Genomic DNA, 21665 nt, shown 5'->3' with positions numbered 1-21665 from the left:
AAAAATATTTCGCATCTTTAACCTTAAATTAATTTAAAAAATTAATAAAAAACAAAAAACAATAGTTGATGTTTTCTATATTAAGCATAATAACGTTTATTCGTTACGTGTCACGTTACGTAGCGGGAGCTTACGTAACGTGCGAAATCGATTGGCACAACATATCGACAATCGATAAGTGGGCGGTGTGCCATCGCTAGCTGAAAGTGTGACCGTGCGCGTGTGGAGAACACAAACTAATGGTGGAGCACTAAGAATAATAAAGTAAAATCACGGAATAAAATGATCTGTCGCCTGTGTCTGAACGCGCTGGACGAGCAGAGCGCCGTGCTGCTGTTCGGCGGCGCCGGCGGACCCAGTGCGTCCGCTCCGGAGGACGAGGAGGACGGCAAGGCGATGCCGGAGAGCTACCTGGTCCAATTGATCTCGATTCACTTGTACCTCTGCGTGAGTATCTCTCGGGGATCTCCCATCCGCCTGCCCACCGTAATCTCCTTTTCTGTCCATCTCCTCCAGCTCTCCCGCGACGATGCCATCTCCACCTGCATCTGCACCGAGTGCTGCTCGCAACTGGAGAGCTTCCACAACTTCTGGAAGCTAGTGGAGCTCAAACAGACGACGCTGTGCAGCCAGTTCCTGGCCATCGATTGCGATGTCAACTGGTCGGAGGAGGGGTCGGAAATGCAGCCGGATGCGCAACCCCAGTTGCTCATGGAGCCGGCGGAGGAGCCCAAGGCTGTCACGCCCACAACGGCCAATAAGTTTCCCTGCATGTTTTGTGAGAAATCCTTCAAGATGCGCCGCTACCTGGAGGAGCACATAGCCACGCACACCGGCGACCGTCCGATTGCCTGTCCCTACTGCGAGATGGCCTTCCGCTGCCGTTCGAACATGTACACCCATGTGAAGAGCAAGCACACGACGCAGTGGCTGAAGGCACGCGAGGAACGGGATGCGGCCAAGTCGGGTCAGAATCACACGACGCCAGAGGAACCTGCTCCAGCTGCTGCTGCCGCTCTCCCTGGAATCCCTGCACAAACGGCTTCCACTGAAAGTTCGTCTATTTCCGGACAAGCTGCTCCTATCGACCAACAACAGCTGCCGCTGTCCGTGATCAAGAGCCAACCCGGCGAGGCCATCAACCTGACCATCACCAAGACACCACCGCCATCAGCCGCCGGCCGGGGCTCACGCAATCGCGCCAGTCGCCGCAAGACGCACTCGCCCAAAAAGGTGCAGCACACGGAGGGCAGCGATGCCAGCGACGAGGATTCGCCCCAGAAGAGGCTCAAGGAGAACGAGCTGATACTGGCCAACTACAATGCCGTGGCGGCGGCCGTCGTGGCCGCCGCTTCGCTCACGGACAATCCGACTGGCCAGCCGGATAGTTTGCAGCAGCGCCTGTGCGTGAGTCTGCTGCAGCAGCAGCAGGAGCAACTATTTGCTGTGATGTCCGCGACGGCGGCTGCAGCCGCTTCGGTGGGCACAGCGAGCAGTGCCACCACCACGACAACGGCAACAGGGTCAATGATGGCTCATCAGGCCTTCAGGTAAGTGGATTGAATTCTCCCAAGTTTAAATGAACTAATACAAGAATCTCTTTAACAGCAACCCGTCTGCAGAGTCACAGGCCGTCACTCATGCCGCATGCCCCGTTTCGGTCATCATTTGTCCCAATTGCGGCGAGCTTCCTGGACAGAATCATCGCTGCCTGAGCAAGCCCAAGTACGCCTGCGATGTGTGCGGCAAGTGCTTCAAGATGAAGCGCTATTTGGAGGTGAGTTTTTGGAAGAACCAGAACCAGAAGCAGCTACCTGATGCTAACTCACACCCTTCCTTAGGAGCACTTTGCCACCCACACGGGCGTCAAGCTGCACACCTGCGCCTTCTGTCCCACGGAGTTCCGGTCCAAGTCGAACATGTACCACCACACCAAGCGCAAGCACAAAGCGGAGTGGGAGAGGTCGCGGGCCACGCGCTCAGCGGCCAAGGCGGGCGTCCAGGAGCAGGTGCAGCAGGCCAGTCCGCCGCCGGCACAGCCAGGACCGCCGGCCGCCGTCTAAAGCTGGCCGGGATTGGTAGTCGTAGCCTAAGACTTTTTACAATTAAATTTATATTTTTATTAGCCATACCGAATACCGATACCGATACCGAATACCGATGTACTTATCCCAAGTTTCGCGTGTACTCCAACAAAGTCACCAATTGTGTATACTCTTCTCGTTCTCTATAATGCCTTAACCAGTTGGATTGGATCTGGTTATAAAGTAAACATTCGTTTCAACAAAACCGCATCGTTTTCTTATGGTTCGAACTAATTGGGGATCTTGTTTATCCAATAACTTGGGTGTCCTTAACCTTAACTTTTAAGACCTTTCTTTATTCAAGAACTTAATGCTACACAAATCAAATAGAAACTCACAATGTTGCTCTTTAATTGACTTATTGATTGAAGCAATGCTTATTTTTTAAATAAATTAAATTAGAATTGTTAATATTATTGGTTTTTTTGCTAACCATACAAAAAAAATCTTATTTCAACCAGTTTTATTGTGTTGTCAAGTCAGTTATTAATCAGAGTATCGTAGTAAACTAATCGCTTACAAAAGACAAATGCCCGTAATTCTTACAAGTTTATTTCATTTTTGCAATCTATACAATTTATTTATACAGTTAGAAATACCATTAATGGGGTGTAATTCGTAGTAGTTTACGCACGATCGATGAACAGTATGATAAATTAAATAAAAACACGCAGCTTGGGAGTCTTAAATGTGTGAAATAGTACCTCTCTACGTTTTTTATTACAAAAATCATCGATGGGAGGATTGAATTTATGTGTGATTCAAAGTTTTAAATTATGTTTAAGCCGAGGCATTAAATTGTGAAGATGATTGCGATGAAATTGCTTAATACTAGAATGGGAGAATTGGATTGTGTGTTTGTGATTCCAAATATGTAAAGCCGATGGCGATGAAACTGAATTGATTGCTAAACCTATAACCCTAGGCCTGTCTACTAGCTGCCCCACTGAGATTGGTGCTGCTCCACTGGAGTTGGCTGCGGTCTATCGCGCATGTGTGTGTGTGTGCTTAAACTAGGTGGGCAAGGGGATGGTAATAGGGATCGGGATCGGGAGGGAGATGGGAATGGGAACGGGGATGTCTTGGTCCTACGATCGCTTGCAGCGCGCCTGCGCCTGCAGCATGTCCATCGACGGCACCGAAAACACAAACGACAGACAGCCGAAGCGCAGCAGGCTGCCGTGGGCCAGCACAGCCGATCCCTCCCAGGCTCCGGCCACCATGGGCACGGGTTGGGCGTTCGTGCAGCGGCAGGCGGGCTTCACAATGGGCGCCAATCTGTGGTGAATGCACACTACTGTTTATGCAGTTTATTCAATTGGTTGGACAAACTACCCACCTATCTTTGCTGTTCCTCTTGGACTCGAACTGGCGTTGGATGTTCCGCCGCTTGTCCAGCAGATCGTCGACGCGCCGCTTCAGCTCGGCATCGTCCGGCCGCATCCGCTTGCCGGCATGCGTGGGCATCCTGTCGGTGAGGTCGCAGGCGTACAGCTGCCCGTTCACCTCAGTGCCGAACTCCGAGTAGTTGATCAGTTCGTACGACTTGGAGAACTCGTCGTAGAAGATGATGGCGTGCTGCGGCGAGATGCGGCAGCAGTAGCCAATCGCCGACAGGTCCACCGTCTCCGTTTGCCCCAGCGTCGTGGACGGCGAGTAGTGGCCGCCGTAGCCGATGTACAGCGTGCGGTAGCGCATAAAGATCGAGTGGCCCAGCCCCAGCGAGCTGAACCAGCGGCTGTCCTCGAGCATGTCGCCCAGCGGGGTGATCACCGCCCGCGCCTGCACCTTGCACTGCAGCAGCTTGAGCTCGAGGCGCGTGGCCAGCTCGTAGGCCTTTTCCGTGTCGCTACGCGCACGCGGCTCATAGCTCTCGGCGGCCGCATCCGCAGCGGCAATGGCCGCCGCCGTGGCCAGCGCCGGATGCAGGGCCATCGCGGGATCCTCGTCGGCGGCATTGCCGTTCTTTTGCGCCAGTATCGATGACGTTTCGCTGGTGAACAGCAGCGAGAAACGATTCATGTCCTCCGGCGCCAGTTGGCCCTGGAGGGCGGCCATGTCCGATCCCTGGCCGGATGCCAATTGGCGCAGTCGACGGGCGGCCGTGCGATTCTTATACTGCGTCACTATCTCCGGATGCTCTTCGACCAGCTGCTGCAATCGCTGGTGGGCCAGCTTCTTAATGATATCCACGTCCAGGTGGAAGAGGTCCGCATCGATGATGCCGCCAGCCTTGCTCTCCTCCTCGTCCTCCTCGAAACTCACCTCCAGCTCCGGGCTGGCCTTGGCCTCGGCTTTGGCCTCGGCCTCATCCTTCACAACCGGGGGCTGCTGCTCGTTGGCCAGCTGCGCTTCGGATTCCGCCGTCGCTTTGGGATTCTCCGCATTCGCGACACCACCGTTCACTTTGTCGCCGGGGAGTTCGTGTCGGACTCGGGCTCCTCGGGACTGGCTTCGCTGTCGCTGTCGCCCTCGACCGCCGTCTCCACGCTGCCGTACTCCCGCTGAATCTCGCGGAACTTGGCTCGGGCCGAGCGCAGCGCCTCCAGATCCTTCAGCAGCGATTCGGTCACCGACTCGCGCGAGATCTCCTCTACGGCAGTGGGCAGGTTCCTGCGCCGCTTCACCCGATCGTAGCGCAGCGTCTGGCGCATGGAGGGCAGCAGCGCCGGCGGATGTTCGTAGTGGTAGCGCACAATGGCCGGCACCTCGATGTGCGCACGGGCGCGCAGGTGCGTCTTGGTGCGAAACGGCGGATGGCGAGTGTTGACGCGCCGGAAGAACTCCATCTTGACGCTCTCATGATCCAGCGGCTGGTGGAAGCGATTCCACAGGCGCACCCGTTCCGTGGCCGAAATGCTGTTGGTCATATTGGCATCCTTTTGTAAAAGAGATAAACGCAGATGAAAACCAAAGAAAAGCTATCATTTGAAGTGCCCACACTTACGATAAAGTTCTCGGCATGATTGGGGCACATCCACAGTCCGGCTGGCAGTGCAGTTAGTGGGGGATCCAGGCAGTCCTGGTGGTAGTACAGCGGACAGTAGTCGCAGGAGATGAGCGGCGCCCGTTTGCAGGAGCGCGTGCAGTAGAAACAGGTCTTGGCGGGCAGCGGCACCAGTCCCTGGGCGTCCAGTTCGAAGGGCTTGGAATTGCGACGCTGATTGGACGCGCACTTGCGATGCCCGCCATTGCCGCTGGGCGGCTGGGCCTGCTGGACGGGCTGCACCTTGCCGTTGCCCGGGAACTGGGTGTGCAGCTCCAGTTCCGGCGGCAGCGAGAACTGCTGCGGATTCAGCATGCTGGCCGCCCTGATCACGTCGTCCAGCGGCGTCGGCTTCTTGTTGGGATCGAGGGCCCGCTGTATGGCCAGCGGCATCTTGGCCAGCAGCTTCTCGGTGCTGTTGCGCTCGCTGTTGCTGCGCTTGCGAAGATTGCGTATCTTCAGCGGTATGGACTCCAAATCGCCAGAGGACGGCGTATTGGCCCGTGAGCCACTGCCCGCCGATGGCACACGCTCCACGGAGCTGGCCTTCGAGGAGGAGGCCGGCGGCTGGGACACTTTGGCCATGCGGCAGCTATGGCACAGCCACTGGCCACTTGGAATGTCCTCCTCGCTCAGCGGAGGATCACTGCGGAAAAAAGAACAGCTTGAAACCAGAGCACTGGGAAGCGAAGACCATTGCTATACTCACTGGCACTGCAGATGGAAGCTGGAGGGGCAGCGGTCGCAGCACAGCAGATTGCCGCCCTCCTCGCAGGCGTCGCAATAGTCGTGGTTGTGACCCCTTCCCGGTCGCCTGTAGTACGGATGCTTCGTGTTGGTCGTCCGCTGCACCAGCTTCTCGTCCTCGTTGGGCGGCGGCCGGATGAGCTGCTTGATTTGCTGCAGGGGGAGGCGGCAAAACGCAATTAATACCGAAATCGGAAACGAAAACGAAAAGGAGACACGTTAATGTGTGGCATCTTGAGCAGACGCAGCGCCAAAGCCAATTGGAACTGGAGCACGGCGGGCTGTGCGGCAGCAGCAAGGGCCCCCCACGGGCACAACTCACCTCCATGATGCTCAGTGAAGCATTCGGGTCCTGGTCCACTTTTGACATATTTTTCCTGGCCTCCTCTTATCCGGTGTACACAATCAATCTCGGAGCAAGCGAGCTCAGTTCACTTGGAGACGGAGGAGCGCGACAGTTTGCAGCCCTGCGCATCGGACGGCCGGCTGGCCACACTGCGCGCCAATCGTCTATCGCGTCTATCGATAGGCTTCTAACGGATCGTCAGCGCTGGCACCTTTCACTTTAGATCTAGCTTCTTTTTAACTGCCAAGTATTACAGCGCTTTATTTTGAACGCTTTAAATGTTAATTAGGGCATTAGCTTAAGCACATTTTAAAATTATTTAAATTGCCTAACTCAATTTTAAAAATAATAAAGCAACAACGAAACAAAAGTAATGCAAACTGAATTACAATTGCAGCAGGTACAAATGGACAGTCTAAATGGTATTAAATTAAAAAGAGCTCAATTAAATTACAAAACTTACATAACCAAACAGAAACGAAGTAGCCTTGTCTAGCAGTTCAATAACAAAATGAAAAATAATACATAAGTTTAGGCTTGTATTTTGAAAATGAAAAACGCTACGCTTTTTTAAAGAATCAAAGAACATACATAAAATATAATTTAATCTTTTATTTTTAAATTTTAAAACATTCAACACTTTGTAAGTATTTGGGAACTCCCATTAAAATCAGAAAATATTTATGAACGTTTTCGCGAGTTCCCCCGCAACAAGCCAAATTTAGCTAGAAAACAGCCAAGTTAGCAGCAACGTTGGAAATCGCGCATCTCAGCTGGCCGACGACGCAATTCGCCAATTTACCAAACAGTAGAATTAAATTAAGCTAGTGAAATGTTCTCCATTTTTGGAAAGCGCAAGCCGGCGGAAACTCCCACGGAGGAGCAGCCCATTCAGGGGCCGGCGGATGGACCGCGACCAGGAACCAGCGGCGATGATTTCGTGTTTATTGAGCGAAAACCCGGACCCGATGCACCTGGTCCGGCTGTCTCCTCCGGCGCCATGTACCCGCCCATGCCGGCGGGCTATCTGCCGTATCCGCCGATGCCAGGACCCAGGGGTGGACTAGTAGGACCTGGCGTAGCTGGCGGAGCGGTGAAGCAAGGACCCGTCAACTACTTGCAGGACATTCCCTTCGAGCTGGCACCCGGACTGGCCACCAAGGATCGCTACGCCAGCACCCAAATGCAGGTGGACAGCATCCTGGCGCTGCTCACGCGCCAGCTGTCCGTGGACGAACTGGCCGAGGAGTACACGTTCGCCTTGGAGAGATCCGTGCAAAACGAGTGTTACTAGCGTTAGCCCACAAACCCTTCACTGGTTATTATAATAAAACGTTGCTTATTTAATTGTAAACTGTCGAGATGTTCATTTTCTGGAATGCCTGCAAATCGTATTTCATCAGACTTGTAATTTTCTACCAATTTATGTGTCATGTTCCAAGTAGGACTATTTTACTATATATAATATTTAAATATGTATTAAGGGAGTTCCCAACATTATATTGTTGAATCATTATGAGGCCGTTTTATACGGCAAAAGCACAACTTAAAGTTAATAATTTCGGAATTTTCTTGTATTCGGGGAAGTCCCTTTTTATGTTTTTGAATTTAACTTCATTTAGTGACCTAAATCAATGATTTCATATTTTATTTATGTTAAGAATTTTATACAAGGGCGCTGCAAATTTTTGAAACCCTTAATTTTATATAAATAGTTAAATTCGAGTTTCATTACCACTATAAAACACTTTTTATGCCATTAAGCAAACCCATACAAAACGTTCGGGAAATATCTTACAATTGTGAACTGTTGTTTAACGAAAAAACTTCGATTTTTATTAACACTATAAAATCGTTTTTATGCCAATAAGCCACTCATTTAAAACTTTCAAGAAATGTCTATTTTATATGCAAATGTTATGAATTGTTGCTTAAAGAAAAACAGATTGGTATTATAACTATATAATGAGGCAATAAACAATGTGTATTTTTTGAAAAAAAACACCAAACGGAATTGTTTAATATTATATCATATTTTAAAGTATTTAAATATAGTGCTTACTAAAGTACCGATCTAGTCATCCGTAGGATTTACTTTGGACACATTTCAACAGGGACTGCTCATAAGGTGTTCAACTTTTCCAACGCGAATACATAAAATTGTTAGTGCTCTCGATTTAAAAATTTTTCCATATAAATTTGGTTGTGCATTCTAATATAAAGAATCGGAATCCCTGCTAAATTCTCAATCCATTCAAATTGATTGGGCCGTACTCCAATCCAAGCATCAAGCCAATCAGCAATCCCCCATCCATCAGCTTCAATGGCCAGCTCCAATGTCTCGGACTGGGATGAGCCGCTGCCCACGTCGACGGAGTCGCTGCCCGAGGAGGAGGATCCGGATGTGTGCGCCGAGGAGAACGTGAAGAGGCGGCAGGAGGAGAACCTGGCCAAGCTGCAGTCGTACGTGCGGCGCATGGCCTACCAGCCGGCCATGCCGCCCAAGGTGAAGCCCTACGATGTGGCCCTGGCCAAGCCCAAGCTGCACACGCTCATCGACAACTACGAGCAGTTCAAGCAGGTCTACGATCCCAAGCTGCGGGCCAGGCGGATCAAAAGGATGCTGGGCAAATACAATGCCATCACCACAGAGTAGGTTCACTCTACCAAATGCTTTCCCTTAAACGCTTCATTACCATTACGCAACAGACAGCTGGAGGAGATCCTCAAGAGCAACAAGACTAAGGAGCGCAAGAAGGAGGACTTCCTGAAGCGCAAGCAGGAACTGTACTACAACATGCTGACCAAGCTGGAGCGCCAGTGCCGCACCCAGTACCTGAACGTGCTCATCAAGAAGTTCGCCAAGTTCATTGCCCATCTGGCCACCACGATGCGGATACCGCCGCAACTGGTTGACCCCTATGCCCGCATGCAGCGCGGCATCTTCTGCAACATCCTGCTGGCCATTGGGGTGCAGCCCACCTCGCAGTCGGCCATCTACTACACCAGCCAGGATGCCATCGAGTACGATGTGTGCCACCGGCTGGCCCACGCCCTGCTCTCGCTGATCATCAAGGCGCTGGACTCGGCCGCCACCCGCGATCCCAACGAGCCGTGCAAGCCGGCCGACCTGGACTTCGAGATGGACAACCACATCAAGCGGCGGCTCATGTGCGCCGCCGAGAAGAAGCTGGTGCACGAGCGGCGTCGCAAGAAGCCGCAGCCGCAGGCCATTGGAGCTTTCGAGAAGTGCACCCGCCACGACTGTGACTAGGAGTTGGATTTGGACGGCTCTTCCAGTATAATTTGTTAACTTTTGGGCTGTTATCATTGCATCACTCACAATAATTGTTCAACTATTTATCATTCCTTTGGCTGGCATTTGGCAGGGATTTCAGTTTGAGGCACAGCCAGTTGGCGGGCACCTCGAAGCTATCGGTGGGATGCTGGGTGTACACCTCGCAGTAGGGCACATGCCAGGTGCTGCCCGCCACCGCGTGGGCACTCAGCCGGTGGCGCACGGGCTCCTTGACGATGATCCGGCCCGTTTGCGTTTGGGTGACCAGCGAGTGCTGGTGCTGCTGCTGCCAGCGGCGGAAGATGGGCTTCAGGTCGGCACCCAAATGGAAGGCATGGCTGCGCATCAGGTCGCGGGAGAAAAAGTCCGTGTCCTGACCACTGCGCAGTGTGGCATAAAGCAGGAAGGGATCGTCGTGGGACCTGTAATCACAAAACTTAGTTAATCTATCTCTCCCTTTCTTTTTCACAAACGATTTGCTCACAAATTGCTGGTCAGGAAGAGGCTGGCATTGCTCTGCACATAGTGCATTGCCTGCTTGGACCAGTTGCGCATGTGTTCGCGTCCCAGGACCAGCACACGCTTGTCCCGATCCCGGAAGTGCCGCACCACGGTGGCCACTAGATTGGCCAGCTGCTGGGGCGACTTCTTGGTCCCGGTGGAGTAGGCCACATTGAGGCCATCGATCACACAGTCATAGGGCGCCGTCCGCTCCACGTACTTCTTGAACCGGGCCACTTCCTCGGGCGTGGAGCGCTGGAAGACATCGCGGCGTATGAGCACACGCTCCAGGAAACACTCGCTAAGGCGGCGGAACTGCTTATCGCTGATTGCCACCGGCTGGAGGTGCTGCTGGCAGGCCTGGCACTTGCCTAGCGGTCCCATGTTCTTGGTGGCCTTGACCTCCAGCAGCCGGGGCCGTTGCTGGCCGAGATCCTGCATCCGCTGGGCCACTCGCTGACTGACTAGAATCTCATGGCGCTCGAGGAATTGCAGCAGGCGCTCTAGCTGGGCAGGTAGTTCGCTAACCGACTCGCTGCTGGCCAGACGATTGAGCAGCGCCAGGTAGACCTCGCATTTGGGCGGCTTCCGGGCCAGGGCCATCTCCTCTAGGAGGCGCCAGGCCAGTTCCCGATCCTCTGACTCCGCCACACTGAAAGCCTTCTCCGCCAAAGCGGAATAAGCGGCCACACTGGGCGCACTGGTGACCTTCATCATTTCGAGCAGCGGCAGGGCGCTCTGCCAATGGTCGTTGGTGGCCACCAGGCCGTGGATCACGTGCTCACAGCTGCTGGCGTCCAGGGTTTCGTGCTCCGCCTGGAGGGTGCGGCAGATCTGCAGGATCTCGGCCTGCTCCGCCGCGCTGAGTGGTCGTTCGTGGTAGGCGGCATTGTAGATCCGCAGCAGGCGACCCAGGGTGGCGCCGTTGGGCGTGGCGCCCGTGCTCCGCAGGAACTCCACATAGTTCTTGGCCAGCGCCAGTTGACGGGGGCCACTGCACACGCCCAGGATGACGGCGTCCACGTTGTGCCCGTTTATATGCTTGTAGCCGTCCACCAGCGATTGACGCACCTCTGTCCATTCCGCGCCACTCAGATCCTGGCGACGCTCGAAGAGATCGCAGCGCAGCTGCTCCAGCCGATCCGGCGGTAGTCTGCCCGGCTGGGGGCGACGCTTGTGCTGGCTGACCATCCGGCGAGGGTGGCCGTGGGCGTGTCCGCCGCCGACCGGCAGGACATCCCGCAGCAGGACATGCCGCAGCAGTCGCAAATTATACATAATCAGAAGTTTTGGTAATCAGATTCCAATAAGATTGTTGCCGGTTGCCAGTGTGACCAGACACACTTCACAGAGGAATTTCTTCTTGGAAATCGAAAACAAAAGGTGTTTTAAAAACAAATTTTAATTTTATTAAATTTTGTAATGCAATATTTAGATTCGATTGACCAAATTGTTAATAAAATAAAAACATATATTAATGGTTGAACTTTATCAAAATGTTTCGAACAATGTTTGTAACACAAAATTTATGGATTGCATTTACCAAATTTTTAACAAAAACAACTTGAAATAAATAGATGCTTTAAAAGAAAATATTCATATTTCAATTTTATCAAAAGGTTTAGTATATTGCGATTAAAGTTTATATAACAAACATATTGCTTAAAGTAATAAACTAGGCTTAAGAAATATTACAACATGACTTGACACAATTTGATTTCGTTCTTTAATATTTATATTTATTTACTTCTCGTATAAATTTATGTGTTCATCATTTAAATCAAAAATTGTAATCGTTCAGCACTCCCTGGAATTATCGAATACAATCAATCAGTAACAAAACACATCCTTTTTGGTATGTTTTTCGATTAACTGCCAGCTGGTCACTCTAAAACAGCAAAACTTGCAACTCACTCAAAATACTTTTCGGAACTTGATTTAATTTAAGTGATTTGCAGCTAAAAGTAAAACGTAAATCACCGAGCAAAATGACCGTGACCGCCACGCCGCTGCCCGACAATCTGCGGGTGAAAGCGTTATCCGACTACCGGAAGAAACTGCTGGAGCACAAGGAGATCGAGGGGCGTCTCAAAGAAAGTACGACCATACACACTAGTAATCTACTCAAGAAAGTCCTTACTTAATTGTGGTTTTCAGAGCGCGAGGAGATCAAGGAGCTGACCAAGCTGTACGACAAGTCCGAGAACGATCTGAAAGCTCTCCAGAGTGTGGGACAAATCGTGGGCGAGGTGCTAAAGCAGCTGACCGAGGACAAATGTGAGACACCACCGGCTTGCTGGACTAGAATACCCGAATTCTGATTGCTTCCCTCTTTTCTTGCAGTCATTGTGAAGGCCACCAATGGTCCGCGTTATGTGGTGGGATGCCGCCGGCAGCTGGACAAGGCGAAGCTCAAGTCCGGAACCCGTGTGGCCCTCGACATGACCACGCTGACCATCATGAGGTACTTGCCGCGCGAGGTGGATCCCCTGGTGTACAACATGTCGCACGAGGACCCCGGCGATGTGACCTACTCGGCCATTGGCGGCCTCACCGAGCAAATCCGCGAACTGCGCGAGGTCATTGAGCTGCCGCTCCTCAATCCGGAGCTCTTCCTGCGCGTCGGCATTACGCCGCCCAAGGGCTGCCTGCTGTACGGACCGCCTGGCACCGGCAAGACCCTCCTGGCCCGTGCTGTGGCCTCCCAGCTGGACGCCAACTTCCTCAAGGTCGTGTCCTCGGCCATTGTGGACAAGTATATCGGCGAGAGTGCCCGCCTCATTCGCGAGATGTTCAACTATGCCCGCGACCACCAGCCCTGCATCATTTTCATGGACGAGATCGACGCCATCGGCGGACGACGCTTCTCCGAGGGCACCTCCGCCGATCGCGAGATCCAGCGCACGCTGATGGAGCTGCTCAACCAGATGGACGGCTTCGATTCGCTCGGCCAGGTGAAGATGATCATGGCCACCAATCGCCCGGACACCCTAGATCCTGCCCTGCTGCGACCGGGTCGCTTGGACAGGAAGATCGAGATTCCACTGCCCAACGAGCAGGCCAGGTGAGGCAACTTTTTGTTTGGCTCTTATCTATGGGAGGCTAGGTTGGTAAATCACTAGGAAATATGAATAGATTTTGAAAGGGATTTCTTTGATTAGATATTTTCTGGGAAACAAACTCATGATAATGGGTATTTCTTTATAAAATCGATCTTATTAGTTAGTCATACTGATGCCTAAAATGGTAATAAAAGCAGTGTTGTGCCTTATAACTTACCTAGGTAAAGAATGTAAGAATACCTATTACCTTACCCATGTGCAGATTTTTATTTATCTTAAGAATTTGCTATGTTAGGTATTTAGATACTCAAATATTTTTAATTATTTTGGTTTTAAAATTGGCTTTATACCACTTAATTGAAGCAAAGTTAATTCCAACGCATATGCAAGATATAAGAGGTTTATTGTTAATTCTACAACCAGAGCGTATACACAATATCATAGCTCATCTACAACTTTGTAAAAAAATGTATTAAAAAATGTTGTACTTTTTACCTAGTACTTCTTAAAATGTGTACCTTTTACCTTACCTAGATACTTATTTAAGGTACCTAGTACTTAAAGCAGCAATATTCCTCCTTAATTTTTTGAATTCTGCAAAGACTTAACCAGAAACATCTCTCCTTTTAGGTTGGAGATTCTCAAGATTCACGCCCTGAAGATTGCCAAGCACGGCGAGATCGACTACGAGGCCATTGTGAAGCTGTCGGACAACTTCAACGGCGCGGATCTGCGTAATGTGTGCACAGAGGCGGGTCTCTTTGCCATTCGGTGAGATGAAGAGCTCTTCTTTGGTCTTCCATGAGATTCTATAATGAAAATGTACTTACAGTGCCGAACGGGAGTACGTGATCCAGGAGGACTTTATGAAGGCGGTGCGCAAGGTCTCAGACAACAAGAAGTTGGAGAGCAAGCTGGACTACAAGCCCGTTTAGGAGCAGCCACCACCACTCCACCGCCCATAGAGTTAACTATTTTTCATCTACACACATATACAGATATATATATTATGTCCAACCAACAGGCCTGTCACACATAGTCCGTTGCTTCTCCCATATGCTAATTAAATGCTATGTAAAGATTAGGGTTCATGTAATTTCATTTAGGTTTGGGCTTTCTCCAATCCCCAGAATTAGCCGCACTTCTGCTGCTGCTGCTCCTCGATGCGCCGCTTCTTGCGCTCCAAATAGTCGCTGACGTTGTCGAAGCGCTTCTTGAACCAAACGGACAGGTCCTCGGGAATGAAGGGTGGAGCATGTTCGTCGGTGGCGCCCAGTCCCTCCAGCACCATCTCCAGCCAGCCCTCGGGCACGCCGCTGGTCGTCCGCTGGCCCGTTTCCATGTCGTAGACCCTCAAGCTCAATCGCTCGTTCTCCGCGCCGGTGATGTAAATCCTATCGCCGGTTAAAGTAAAGTTGCTTATGCTCCACGAGCCCGCCTCGGCGCGCACCAGTTGCGTGGCCGTGACGCTCCAGGATTCGTCGGAGCTGCGCTCCAGGCGGTACAGTCCCAGGGCGTCCACATGGTCGTAGAAGAGCACGGCCGCCTGGAAGACCTTCTCCGGCTCCAGTTGTCGCACCAGCAGACGAACCGCTGGGGCTGGCAGCTCGTGCAGCAACAGCTCCTTGCCCTGGATGTAGTTCCAGACGCGCAGCGTCTTGTCGCCCGAGGCGGAGGCAATATGCTGATCCGTGAGCAGGGCCAGACCGGACACAAACTCGCGGTGGCCCAAGCAGTAGCTGTGTATGTCGAAGGTGGCGGGATAGTTCGTGACGCGTATCTTGTCATCCCGGTCGCAGGTGATGATGTGCTGCTGGTCCTCCGACCAGAGGATGTCGTACACCACGCTCAGGTGGCCGAGCAGCAGGCGCGGCGTGGCCTCCACCTCGACGCAGTCGTATTGATAGCAATCGCCGGTCTTGTCTGTGACCAGAACGGAGCTGCTGTCGCTGCAGAAGCGCAGGGCACTGGCCGCCCGGGCCAGCGGGCGGGCCGAGAGCAGGCGGGCGTTCTCCGGTCGCGAGCGGTACAGCAGGAGCGCCTTCTGCCCCCCGCTGGTGGTCACGGCCAGCAGCTGTCCATCTGGCGAGTAGGCCACATTCTGCACCGCTGTGGGCACCTCCACTTTGATGGTTGCCGCTGAAGATGATCCGGATGCAGTGGCTTCCGTCTGTTTGACGCCACCAGCAGCAGCAGCAGCAAGCTGTTGCTCCTTGCCGTCTGGAGGACAGGATCCAGATCCCTGCTCGACGGCGGAGGAGGAGGCTTCGGCTTGGGCCTGGGCTGGCATTTTCAGGCCAAGGTCGGGCGGCAGCTCGATCTCCTTGAATATCTGCATGTCGTCGGGATTCACGAACAGCACCCTGCGGCCATGGCCGACCACCAGTTCGGGCTCGGTGAAGAAAATCGTTGCCATCAAGAAATGTCCGTGCACGTCCGCCAGTGTTGGAAAACGAATGTGAGTGGGGAAGTGACCAGATTGTGGCGCCAAAATAATGCTTCAGGCTAAGGGGAAAACCCCAATTGAATACCAACAAATAATATACCATTTATACCATAAATTGTGTAGGGTATCAAATGGTGCTAAGCTTCACTTGCTTAATTTTTAATATTAGTCATTTTCATAAATTGCTTTTTAAAACCTGAATGTAGTTCTAAAATTATGATGGGGGAAACTCTAAGTAGATACCAACAAGGGTATAAACCATTTATAGGCATCAAATGTGTCCTTATTCTCCAGTTGTCTACGTTATATATAAAACTTTTTAAGATTTGTAATTAATTGCTGTAAATCTAAAGTATTTTGTGCCTTAGGTTTATTCCAAGTGTTCAAAAGTAAAAAAAATTCAGGGATAAGGAATTCTACCAAGATCAGGAGCCACTGTTTTTCTAGGAGACAAATAAACCCCGCAAATAATAAGCCATTTTTTGTTTGGGAAAACCGGACTCTGATCGACCACCTTTTACTGAAGAAAAACTTAGCAGATTTGAAAATGTTCAATTAATAGGATTTCCCGCCGTGACAGTGTGCCCAGTTATCGCTGGTATATAAATACCAGCCTCAACCATTTTTTTTATTTTGGGAAGCGTTTTGGTATGTCAGCCAGAAAAAGCGGCGAGCCCTCTAATTTAATCGTTTTTTTTAGTCCCAAAAACTAAAGGTAACCAACTCGAAATTAAGCTATATAGACACTATATATGAACAAAACTGGACCAACTGACAGGTGTTGGACCCGCAGCGCAACCGACGAACCCGAAACCGGCGAGGCGCAGCTCCCATCGAGCGAATCCCATGCGAGTGAACGAGTGGGCAGGAACCGCATCCGCACCGAATAAGTGATCAATTGTGTAGGCCATTATTTGTATTTGGATTTGGGGCCATGAAAAGTGTGCTGATGGTGGCCGAGAAGCCCTCGCTGGCGGCATCGCTGGCGGGGATTCTCTCCAACGGCCGGTGCACGGCCAAAAGGGGTGAGTGTCTACTGAATCACTCAAGAAACGAAAAACTAATAGTAAAACCCAATCCTTCCCGTCCAGGCACCGGCAACGGCTGCTCCACGCACGAGTGGACGGGCAACTTCCGGAACGAGGGCAGTGTCCACTTCCGCATGACCTCCGTTTGCGGGCATGTGATGTCGCTGGACTTCATCAGCAAGTACAACTCGTGGGACAAAGTGGATCCCGTGGAGCTCTTCGGCTGTCCCACCGAGAAGAAGGAAACGAATCCCAAGCAGCACATGCGCACCTTTCTGGCGCACGAGGCACGCGGCTGCGACTATCTGGTCCTGTGGCTGGATTGCGACAAGGAGGGCGAGAACATCTGCTTCGAGGTGATGGACGCCGTGCAGCATGTCATCCACAATGTGTACAGCAAGCAGGTCACCTACCGTGCCCACTTCTCGGCCATCACGGACAAGGACATCAAGGGCGCAATGGAGACGCTGGGGCATCCCAACGAGAACGAGGCCAAGTCGGTGGACGCCCGCCAGGAGCTGGATCTGCGCATTGGCTGCGCCTTCACGCGCTTCCAAACGAAGTTCTTCCACGATCGCTACGGCGACCTGGACTCCTCGCTCATCTCCTACGGTCCCTGCCAGACGCCTACGCTTGGTTTCTGCGTGAAACGGCACGACGACATCCAGACCTTCAAGCCGGAGAGCTTCTGGTACCTGCAGCTGCTCGCCGGCCAGCCGGAATTCACGCTGGAGTGGGCACGCGGCCGGGTGTTCAAGAAGGACATCGCCATCATGCTGCTGAACCGCACCAAGGAGCACAAGGAGGCCACGTAAGATTGTCGTCCAGTTTACAGTCGAGTTTTTCATGTTCTCAAGCGTATAATAGCAGGGATAATTGCAGGGATTATATTCTTTATAAACTTTTGCATCATCAGCAGTCAAGTCGATAAAAGCATGTCCGTCTGTTTCATTTCACTTATACTTTGTCAGCTTAAGAGTTTAAATCAACATGAAACTACTTCAGTTTAAAAACAAGAAAGGAAGCTATTCCAAAAATCAACATACATATTTAAAAGATCTAAATTTCGAATTATAAGAGTACCCATTGAAACCCATTGAAGCTATTATGATTTTCAGCTCAATTATTCGATCGTTCCTATGGCAGCTATATGATAGGGTATATAAACATAACACTAACAATTATTCGCTTCCTCCCATTCCCATTCCCCCTTTCAGCGTGGAGAGCGTGGGCAGCAAGGAGGCTTTCAAGAGCAAACCGCAAGCGCTGAACACCGTCGAGCTGATGCGGATCTGCAGCTCCGGCCTGGGCATCGGCCCGTTCCAAGCGATGCAGATTGCGGAGCGCCTGTACACGCAGGGCTACATCAGCTATCCGCGCACGGAGACCAATCAGTATCCGACCAACTTCGATCTGCCGGCGGTGCTGCATGTGCTGAAGCCATCGGGAGATTTCGGCGAGGAGGCGCGCACCATTCTGGGCGACATGCAGACGCCGCGGAAGGGCAAGGATGCGGGCGACCATCCACCGATCACGCCCATGAAGTTGGGCAACCGCAGTGACTTCGATCGCGACACCTGGCGCGTCTACGAGTTCATCTGCCGGCACTTTATGGGCACGGTGTCGCGGGATCTGAAGTATCGCGTGACGACGGCCAAGCTGCGCGTCGGCCTGGAGACCTTCAGCTGCACGGCCAATGTGCTGCTGGACGCCGGCTTCACCAAGGTGATGACCTGGCAGGCCTTCGGCAGGGACGAGCCGATGCCGCCGTTCGTCCAGGGCACCCAGGTGGCCATCAACGATGTGCGACTGGCCGAGAGCCAAACGGGGCCGCCCGACTACCTCACCGAATCGGAGCTGATCACGCTGATGGAGCAGCATGGCATTGGCACGGACGCCTCCATACCGGTGCACATCAACAACATCTGCCAGCGCAACTATGTGCACATCGAGAACGGACGCAAGCTGATACCCACGACGCTGGGCATTGTGCTGGTGCATGGCTATCAGAAGATCGATCCGGAGCTGGTGCTGCCCACCATGCGAACGGAGGTGGAGCGCATGCTGACACTGATTGCCCAGGGCTCGGCCGATTTCCAGGATGTGCTGCGCCACGCCATTCAGATCTTTAAGCTGAAGTTCATGTACTTTGTGAAGAACATCGCCAACATGGACTCCCTGTTCGAGGTGTCCTTCTCGCCGCTGGCCGAATCGGGCAAGGCGCACTCGCGCTGCGGCAAATGCAGGCGGTACATGAAGTACATACAGGTGGGTCTCCCCTCTTCGTTAGCTGCCTCTCCAGGTTAATCGTAACCGCCTTTCCCTTTGCAGACGAAGCCGGCGAGGTTGCACTGCTCGCACTGCGACGAGACATACGCCCTGCCCATCGGCAATGTGAAGGTGTATCGCGAGTTCAAGTGCCCGCTGGACGACTTCGATCTGCTGGCCTTCTCCACCGGCGTCAAGGGGCGTTCGTATCCGTTCTGCCCGTACTGCTACAACCATCCGCCGTTCAGCGACATGCCCAATTTGGGGGGCTGCAACACATGCACGCACGCCACCTGCCCGCACTCGCTGAACACGCTGGGCATCTCCGGCTGCGTGGAGTGCCCCACCGGCGTCCTGGTGCTCGACTGCACGCTGGCGCCCTCCTGGAAGCTGGGCTGCAACCGCTGCGACGTAATAATCAACTGTTTTAAGGGCGCCACCAAGATCACAGTGGAAGGTGGGTCCATAAATCATGTTTAGTTGTCGTCATTCTATGAGGGTTTACCTCTAAAAGCTCATTGTAAACGGTGTAGTGAATTCCTTAACCAAGCACTAAACTATTCATAATCATGTATTTATTTTGTGATTCCTCAAAGGTTTTCTCCTGAAAGCTCATAGTTACAGTCTTTAGTTTTATTTTGTAAGTACTACCCATTCTATCTTAAGATTTTGATAGTCTACCGCTGCACCGCTTACAACCAGCCCAAATACTGCTTGCATTTTCGTGATTACCCACAGGATTTCTTTTGAAAGCTTATATTTAAAGTCCTAAGTTTTGCTTTTTTAATTATAACTTTTCTATCTTATGTTTTTGATACTATTACTGATTGTATTGATGGATTCACTTACCTTTTTTGCAGAGGCCAAGTGCCAGGAGTGCGGCGCCCAGCAGGTGAACGTGGTCTACAAGTCCGACAAGAGCAAGTTCAAGGACGGCAGCGAGGAGAAGAGCGGCTGCATCTTCTGCTCCACGGACTTCTCCCACCTGGTCGAGAAGCATCGGGCAGTGGCCTCGCGACCCGTTCGCAGTGGCGGTGGATCCCGGGGTGGCAAAGTGGGGCGTGGCGGCGGTGGAGTCGGTGGACCTGGTGCCGCTGGAGGTGCAGCTGCGGCCGGCGGCGGTCCTGGTCCTGGGGGCGGGGGGCGTGGCGGACGCGGCGGTCGACAGCCCAAGGACAAAATGGCTCAGCTGGCGGCGTATTTCGTTTGAGGACTCTGGATTGCATTTATAAGAAGAACAAGTCGAATAAAAACGAAATTTGTATAAAGAATGTGGACATTTTTATTTGCTTTAGGGGCAGGACTTTTAAGTACACAAAAAGGTTAATACACAACTTATGTATAGGAAATGTTTATAAATTAGCTAATATTAAAAAATTATTTTTTCAAAACAAAAATTCTATTTGATTAATACAAAATTTGTATTTGATTTTTTCTAGGAATAATGTTTTTAAAAAACTTATGGAAATTATATGTTGATACATATATTAAATCTTGAATACTTTTTTTCGAAAAATATTTTACATTAAGATTTTTATCAGTATTTTTAAATTTGTTTAATATAATTTTGAAGTAAACAACCCCTATGTATGCATTTTGATGAGTATAGGTCTTTTCTGTATTAGATTCAAGGGTTGGTTATATGAAAATATCCCATGAGTCATTTGCATGACTTTGTATATTTATACTTTTTTTATTTCCATGGTATTTGAGTCGATTGTTTTATTATAAAGACTGGTTTGGCCAGTTGCTCATCTGAAATATGTATGTGTATTAATAAATTAGGAAACATTCTAGATAAAGATTAATATTCTAAAAAAAAATCAGTTATAATACAATTTCATGAACACGCTTTATTGCAAATACCATTTTGGAAATTATCAAAATTTTTTGAATTCTTTTAAATAATTAAAAAATCTAGATGTTCGTATTTAAATAACCCAAAATGTATATGAAAGGGTTAACCGACTTTCCAAATATTGAAAACAAATTTAAATTTTTAAGTTTGTTAAATATTTTTTAGGGGGCGACATTGGGGTTAATCTGCTGACATCAGTATACATCAGATTTCATCAGCCATATATATTCCAGGAACTTTCCAGATGCAGTTAGTCACAAGTACATATGAAGGTTTGTACGCAGCTAGTATGCAGGTGCATATATATATGTATGAATGTGCGGATGGGAAATTTGGATGTCTGCCTCAATAATTGAACGTGTGTGGGGGTCTCTTGTTTAAAGGCTGTTGACCAAAGCGAAGACAAATCTCCCAGTGGCGTCAAAACAAATAAGGTCGTTTAACTCGCCAAACAAAGAACGTCACAAGATGTCCATGCATACATATGAACATACATTTTTACATACCTTCCCCAGCTAGAACACACATACACACAAAACCCGAACAGCTGCGACCAGTGCTGGAAAATAAGTAAGAGAAATTATCGATACCTCGGCTAACCCCACTATTAGAGCGAGCGAGACAAATGCACTGCACTATTGCAATACGCATTTAGTTTTCAATGTCTAATTTTGCATATTGCACCTCGCCAAATAAGAGACCTCCATCTGTTAGATATTTTTGTCCATGTAAACTCTTAGTCTCTAATAATTACACAAAGGATTTAGCCCCATTAAGTGCTAAACAAAGCAAATTAACCCGAACTATTGCCCGAGAGTGAGCGAGAGAGCAGGCATCGGCGTTCCAGTCAGGCTGCCTATAAATACGAGTCGCCAGTGGAAAAACTGGCAAACGCAGTGAAAAAATAGTAGAGAGTGGACGTGCAAAGCAGAAGCAAGAGAAAAAAAAGCAAGTTTTTGAACAAAGTATTAATTCAAAAAGTGCAGAACCAAAAAAAAAAAAACATTTAAGAAAGATATTACGTTTTTATTGTGCGATACA

General features: G+C 50.5%; 9 protein-coding genes across 10 annotated transcripts in view; 6 read left to right on the top strand and 3 right to left on the bottom strand.

Annotated features, from left to right (window-relative positions):
- The first annotated feature begins 189 nt into the window (after positions 1-189).
- Positions 190-2289, top strand: LOC128264929 (zinc finger protein 865). The gene is made up of 4 exons (XM_053000651.1): positions 190-447; positions 517-1550; positions 1609-1777; positions 1842-2289. The coding sequence occupies exons 1-4, from the start codon at positions 283-285 to the stop codon at positions 2061-2063; spliced, it is 1590 nt and encodes a 529-aa protein (XP_052856611.1). The 5' UTR covers positions 190-282; the 3' UTR covers positions 2064-2289.
- Positions 2290-2620: 331 nt separating this feature from the next.
- LOC128264928 (PHD finger protein 12) lies at positions 2621-6292 on the bottom strand. Its single transcript, XM_053000650.1, is given in 6 exon segments — positions 2621-3362; positions 3424-4498; positions 4501-4963; positions 5032-5716; positions 5780-5970; positions 6140-6292. Coding segments are annotated over 6 exon segments (2652 nt in total). The 5' UTR covers positions 6188-6292; the 3' UTR covers positions 2621-3172.
- Positions 6293-6903: 611 nt separating this feature from the next.
- LOC128264933 (collagen alpha-1(XI) chain) lies at positions 6904-7517 on the top strand. Its single transcript, XM_053000654.1, has one exon. It carries the CDS (start codon positions 6996-6998, stop codon positions 7455-7457), a length of 462 nt encoding a protein of 153 aa, XP_052856614.1. The 5' UTR covers positions 6904-6995; the 3' UTR covers positions 7458-7517.
- A 774-nt stretch (positions 7518-8291) lies between these two features.
- On the top strand, positions 8292-9526 carry LOC128264932 (uncharacterized). Its single transcript, XM_053000653.1, has 2 exons — positions 8292-8815; positions 8873-9526. The coding sequence occupies exons 1-2, from the start codon at positions 8487-8489 to the stop codon at positions 9435-9437; spliced, it is 894 nt and encodes a 297-aa protein (XP_052856613.1). The 5' UTR covers positions 8292-8486; the 3' UTR covers positions 9438-9526.
- LOC128264930 (mitochondrial ribonuclease P catalytic subunit) lies at positions 9520-11303 on the bottom strand. Its single transcript, XM_053000652.1, has 2 exons — positions 9946-11303; positions 9520-9883 (listed from the first exon to the last, which is right to left on the bottom strand). Exons 1-2 carry the CDS (start codon positions 11238-11240, stop codon positions 9520-9522), a joined length of 1659 nt encoding a protein of 552 aa, XP_052856612.1. The 5' UTR covers positions 11241-11303.
- A 526-nt stretch (positions 11304-11829) lies between these two features.
- LOC128264935 (26S proteasome regulatory subunit 10B) lies at positions 11830-14108 on the top strand. The gene is made up of 5 exons (XM_053000657.1): positions 11830-12059; positions 12120-12239; positions 12306-13026; positions 13655-13795; positions 13857-14108. Exons 1-5 carry the CDS (start codon positions 11951-11953, stop codon positions 13957-13959), a joined length of 1194 nt encoding a protein of 397 aa, XP_052856617.1. The 5' UTR covers positions 11830-11950; the 3' UTR covers positions 13960-14108.
- Positions 14015-15502, bottom strand: LOC128264934 (tRNA (guanine-N(7)-)-methyltransferase non-catalytic subunit wuho). The gene has a single exon (XM_053000655.1). The coding sequence runs from the start codon at positions 15438-15440 to the stop codon at positions 14157-14159; it is 1284 nt and encodes a 427-aa protein (XP_052856615.1). The 5' UTR covers positions 15441-15502; the 3' UTR covers positions 14015-14156.
- Positions 15503-16122: 620 nt separating this feature from the next.
- LOC128264939 (DNA topoisomerase 3-beta) lies at positions 16123-20043 on the top strand. Of its 2 annotated transcripts, XM_053000664.1 has the most exons (6): positions 16123-16185; positions 16249-16495; positions 16562-17309; positions 17716-18766; positions 18830-19223; positions 19627-20043. In XM_053000664.1, the coding sequence occupies exons 2-6, from the start codon at positions 16405-16407 to the stop codon at positions 19974-19976; spliced, it is 2634 nt and encodes an 877-aa protein (XP_052856624.1). In that variant the 5' UTR covers positions 16123-16185; positions 16249-16404; the 3' UTR covers positions 19977-20043. The 2 variants fall into 2 exon arrangements, with proteins under 2 accessions (XP_052856624.1, XP_052856623.1); XM_053000663.1 differs by lacking the exon at positions 16123-16185 and having other exon boundaries at positions 16192-16495.
- A 1459-nt stretch (positions 20044-21502) lies between these two features.
- LOC128264921 (polyubiquitin-C) overlaps positions 21503-21665 on the top strand; it is a 3004-nt gene continuing 2841 nt past the window's right edge. The window contains exon 1 of the mRNA XM_053000640.1: positions 21503-21665. This exon is cut by the window's right edge and continues 10 nt beyond it. The gene's annotated coding sequence lies outside the window, so the exon portion shown is untranslated.

This window comes from Drosophila gunungcola, unplaced genomic scaffold (genome assembly GCF_025200985.1).
Source record: "Drosophila gunungcola strain Sukarami unplaced genomic scaffold, Dgunungcola_SK_2 000086F, whole genome shotgun sequence".
NCBI classification, from domain to species: Eukaryota; Metazoa; Arthropoda; class Insecta; order Diptera; family Drosophilidae; genus Drosophila; species Drosophila gunungcola.
The sequence above is the reverse complement of the archived record's forward strand: the minus strand, read 5'-3'. Positions and strand labels throughout refer to the sequence as shown.

Excerpts from the sequence above, each read along its gene's own strand:
- LOC128264929 (XM_053000651.1), top strand. The coding sequence starts at position 283 with ATGATCTGTCGCCTGTGTCTGAACGCGCTGGACGAGCAGAGCGCCGTG. Across the intron at positions 448-516 it reads CGATTCACTTGTACCTCTGC|CTCTCCCGCGACGATGCCAT; the intron begins GTGAGTATCTCT and ends CATCTCCTCCAG. Across the intron at positions 1,551-1,608 it reads ATGGCTCATCAGGCCTTCAG|CAACCCGTCTGCAGAGTCAC; the intron begins GTAAGTGGATTG and ends TCTCTTTAACAG.
- LOC128264933 (XM_053000654.1), top strand. The coding sequence starts at position 6,996 with ATGTTCTCCATTTTTGGAAAGCGCAAGCCGGCGGAAACTCCCACGGAG.
- LOC128264932 (XM_053000653.1), top strand. The coding sequence starts at position 8,487 with ATGGCCAGCTCCAATGTCTCGGACTGGGATGAGCCGCTGCCCACGTCG. Across the intron at positions 8,816-8,872 it reads TACAATGCCATCACCACAGA|ACAGCTGGAGGAGATCCTCA; the intron begins GTAGGTTCACTC and ends ATTACGCAACAG.
- LOC128264930 (XM_053000652.1), bottom strand. The coding sequence starts at position 11,240 with ATGTATAATTTGCGACTGCTGCGGCATGTCCTGCTGCGGGATGTCCTG. Across the intron at positions 9,884-9,945 it reads CTCTTCCTGACCAGCAATTT|GTCCCACGACGATCCCTTCC; the intron begins GTGAGCAAATCG and ends TTGTGATTACAG.
- LOC128264935 (XM_053000657.1), top strand. The coding sequence starts at position 11,951 with ATGACCGTGACCGCCACGCCGCTGCCCGACAATCTGCGGGTGAAAGCG. Across the intron at positions 12,240-12,305 it reads GCAGCTGACCGAGGACAAAT|TCATTGTGAAGGCCACCAAT; the intron begins GTGAGACACCAC and ends CTTTTCTTGCAG. Across the intron at positions 13,796-13,856 it reads GCGGGTCTCTTTGCCATTCG|TGCCGAACGGGAGTACGTGA; the intron begins GTGAGATGAAGA and ends ATGTACTTACAG.
- LOC128264934 (XM_053000655.1), bottom strand. The coding sequence starts at position 15,440 with ATGGCAACGATTTTCTTCACCGAGCCCGAACTGGTGGTCGGCCATGGC.
- LOC128264939 (XM_053000664.1), top strand. The coding sequence starts at position 16,405 with ATGAAAAGTGTGCTGATGGTGGCCGAGAAGCCCTCGCTGGCGGCATCG. Across the intron at positions 17,310-17,715 it reads AAGGAGCACAAGGAGGCCAC|CGTGGAGAGCGTGGGCAGCA; the intron begins GTAAGATTGTCG and ends TCCCCCTTTCAG. Across the intron at positions 19,224-19,626 it reads CACCAAGATCACAGTGGAAG|AGGCCAAGTGCCAGGAGTGC; the intron begins GTGGGTCCATAA and ends CCTTTTTTGCAG.